This window comes from Hyaloscypha bicolor (genome assembly GCF_002865645.1).
Source record: "Hyaloscypha bicolor E unplaced genomic scaffold K444scaffold_53, whole genome shotgun sequence".
NCBI lineage: Eukaryota > Fungi > Ascomycota > Leotiomycetes > Helotiales > Hyaloscyphaceae > Hyaloscypha > Hyaloscypha bicolor.
Genome location: NW_020194555.1, coordinates 3,132,890 through 3,136,436, shown reverse-complemented (window position 1 = coordinate 3,136,436; position 3,547 = coordinate 3,132,890). Strand labels below are relative to the sequence as shown.

Here is a 3,547-nt window from a genome sequence, read left to right as displayed (position 1 = left end):
CTTAAGCCTCCTAAGAGATCTGGATATTACGTTTACCTTAATAATCTCTTTGTTTCTACTCGCTTCGTCTAATATATCCGCTCCCAGGGAGTTGTAATTACTAGGATATATAGAATAACTAGTAGCGTTATTAAGGAGCTTCTTAATCTTTAGAAATCGGACAAAAAGGACATAATCCCTTAGGAAGAGATATATTCTATATATATATCTAATAGAGAGGTATATTATATTAGATAGAAAGATTAAGCCTTTATTTTAATAATGTTTTCCTTTATATTAGGTAATAAGCGAGTTGAGAGGCTAAGGAAGAGGCCTAAGGAGACTTCTTCTAAAGCAAAGACTATGCAAAAACCCTTTAGTAAAGAGCCCGTCAAAGTACTCTCGATTTCTGTAATTGCAGACGGATATAATTATTATATAGGAGCAGTTAACGAGTTTAATTACTTGACTGCCCAGAACGCTGGTTTGCGGTACGTGGAGCGAGGAGGGCATTAAGTACTAGAGTACTGGCTACTTCGTACGGTTCTAATTAATTGCTATTTACTTGCTTTATATAGTAATATGCCAGAACCTAGGCAAGTAAGCTTCAGGAGCTAGCAGGATTTTAGGAGCTAGTTAATTGGCTCTTTACTTGTAATGGGAAAGGACTCTGAGATCTGTCCAAAGAGAAGAATATTACAGATTAGTCAGGGAGCTGATTTCGTACCTGTGGGATTGCACGAGCAAGTGAGGCTTAGTAAGAATGGAAGGTGTATATGTTATAAGGGGCTAAGATTTACGGACCGGCCGAAAAAACGGATTATACTAGCCCAAATTGGGGCTAATCAAGGCAGGGATAGCTCAACGCACTATACCTTCTTTGGCTGTAAGCAGTGCGATGTTCACTTATATAAAGAACGTAGTTGTTTTAGTATTTTTCATAGAGGAAAGTAGAATTGAAACAATTTTAGGGGGCAATTCAGCCCTCTAATTGGTCAGAATTAAGCGAAAACCGGTGTGCACGGACCAGTACAACTCTGGCCGCAGCGGAACGGATAGTAGAGGAGAATAAGGATACTAGAAAAGAAGGGGATAAAGGAAATATAGACAATTCGAGTAATATAGGTAGTACAGAGGATATAGAGAGTGAGGGAGATATGCCTTGTAATCCATGGGATTTGCCTTACGGACCATGCAAGCTAAGGGGGGGCTAGGAGTAGTCGAGAATAAGGCGTGTATACTGTACTGTTTTTTTTAGTGAGGACTCGCGGGGAGCGTCTTTCCTAGTTACGGGGTTCGCTCGAGTGATAAGAATTTTCATGGCTCCGACAGTCCCTCCTAAAGAACTCCTGCCTCCACAGAATTCACGTAGACCGTTAAAATCGCAGGAGCTCCCTCCTAAGTTACGGCGTTCCTTCCGAGAGTGCTAAGAACTTTCCATTGCTTCGACCATCCTCCTAAAGCCAACCTCCTCCTAAAAGTATTCAGTGACGTTCAAAAATCGCAGGAGGCCCGGTCCTAGCTACTTATCAGTGGTCCTACACGACCGTTCCGTGCGACGTTAACAATCCCGGAAGCTCCTCCCTCCTAGCTCTGACGTTCCGTCTGTTTCGAGGGCACTTGTAGTTGCTCCGACACCTTCCTTTTCGTGGCTCAAACACGGAATACACATGTGTCTCAAAGAATGGACCTCACTGCGTCTCGCAAGAACATAACCATTAGAATCGCTGGACGCTCACATTCCCAAACTCGACGGCCGGTAGCTCTTTCCTACCTCCGGGACGGGAGCGTTAAAATCGTGGACAACTTCTCTAGCTATCGCCGGATCTAACCTCCCACTTGGGCTCGTAAAGTCGAATACAGTAGCATGAGCCTCATACAGCAGCACTAGTACTATTATACTACTTTTCTCGTGTGCGCTGTTATCTGTCTGAGCCCGCTACAACGAACCTTGTCAAATATGAGATTTTGATCCGGATCGATCTGTTGGTCGGTGTAGTTATCTTGTTGAGTTACAACATATGTTTGACTTTGTTTGGGAAGTTAAGATGTTATGAGCGCTATGCGGTTTACATTTGGGGGGAAAGTAGAAGGTAGGGGAATGGAAGGTGTAGGTCTTAATGCGAAAGTGGAGGGCAATCTTGCTGGGTCCATGGGACGAAGAGTAGTTATACCGTATGGAGAGGAAGAGAGGAACGCTAGGGAACTCGTCTAAATCGACACCACTCCGATTGCGCAACCGCTGTTACTAACCGCAGTCCTGTGCGTTGCTAAGAACCTTTACCCGAAGGCCACTTCCTACAATCTAGTACCGTGTAAAAACAACCGCTGATCATGAGAAATAGACTTAACACTGCAGTAGAATCTACACAAAAGCCAACGACTACAACAACGGTCCCGTCCACCACGAGACCAACCAGAAAATAACCCCGACACGCAAAAATTCTGGTCATAAGACGCGGCGTGTCGGCACTTGATAAGTACATCGACGCAAACGAGTAGAGGCGACTTTACTCAAACCCGAGCGAAACTGAGGTCCCATAGACCGCCGGACGACGCACGCGCCTTCTAAAAACCTCATGAAAGATTTAGCCGGTACAACGATCAAAAAGCAAGGACGCACCAAAAACCGAAACCCGGGGGCGACCGCAAATTGCAGAGGACTACAGCGCTCCAAATGACCGAAAACACGAAAAACACATCCTCGCTGAAACATGAGATGTAAAGGTCTAGCACCGTGACACGGCCACTCATAGTGCACTCCAAGCAACGACGTCCTGACATCACAGATCCATAGGAAATTAACAATGGATATAAACTCCTTGCGTCGTACGCGCCAGTAACAACCCGTCAGCGTATTCCATGCAAACTCATAGGGGACCAGACACGAGTTCTAAAGTCGCTCCACCCTCAACCGCGGTCAAAGCGGCGTGCATCTACATGTGTCAAATCGCCATGGCCGTATAAAAACCACCACTTACCGCAAACGCAACCGCTTTGAACCAGTAAATTAATCGACCGGCGTTGGGATTGCGGCTCTCTTTCCCCGTGTAAGTTGGACGTTTTCGGATCGTCGTAAAAACAAAGACGCATCTCCGCGTAAGACCAAGTCTACTGAAAATCTCTCCCGATACAATACCAGGTCAAAGATCATTAAATCCCGGTTGCTCAACCCGGAGAGTTACCTTCGGGCACCTAGGGCATGCTTTCGACACTCCCTTGGCGGCCCTAATGTCATCTTCGCGTCGCGAGTCAATATATTTTTATTGCTGTCTATCGAAACTTCATCGACGAAACTGGTCTCACGGTGCCGCCGGTGTACACACTGATTAGGGTAAGCAAGGCCCAAACCTCTGTATCAGGTGCGATCGTTTCGCCCCCCCGGACCGAAGGTCAGAACATTTCAAAGTATGGACAACGCCAATTTTCCAAGTAATCCAAAAAAAAAAAACGAAACTAAAGCAACAAAGAAAAAAAAAAAAAAAAAAGAACAAAAAAAGAATAAAAAAAAAAAAAAAAAACAAAAAAAAAAAAAACAAAAAAAAGCGGGAACTGCGGTCCCGGGGGA

At 44.9% G+C, this 3,547-nt stretch overlaps 1 protein-coding gene across 1 annotated transcript; it reads left to right on the top strand.

The window, feature by feature from the left end:
- Nucleotides 1-246: 246 nt before the first annotated feature.
- On the top strand, nucleotides 247-495 carry K444DRAFT_523625 (uncharacterized protein; the record flags this gene model as incomplete). Its single annotated transcript, XM_024874302.1, has 1 exon — nucleotides 247-495. A coding segment is annotated over one exon (249 nt), but the record flags the coding sequence as incomplete, so codon positions are not given.
- Nucleotides 496-3,547: the final 3,052 nt, after the last annotated feature.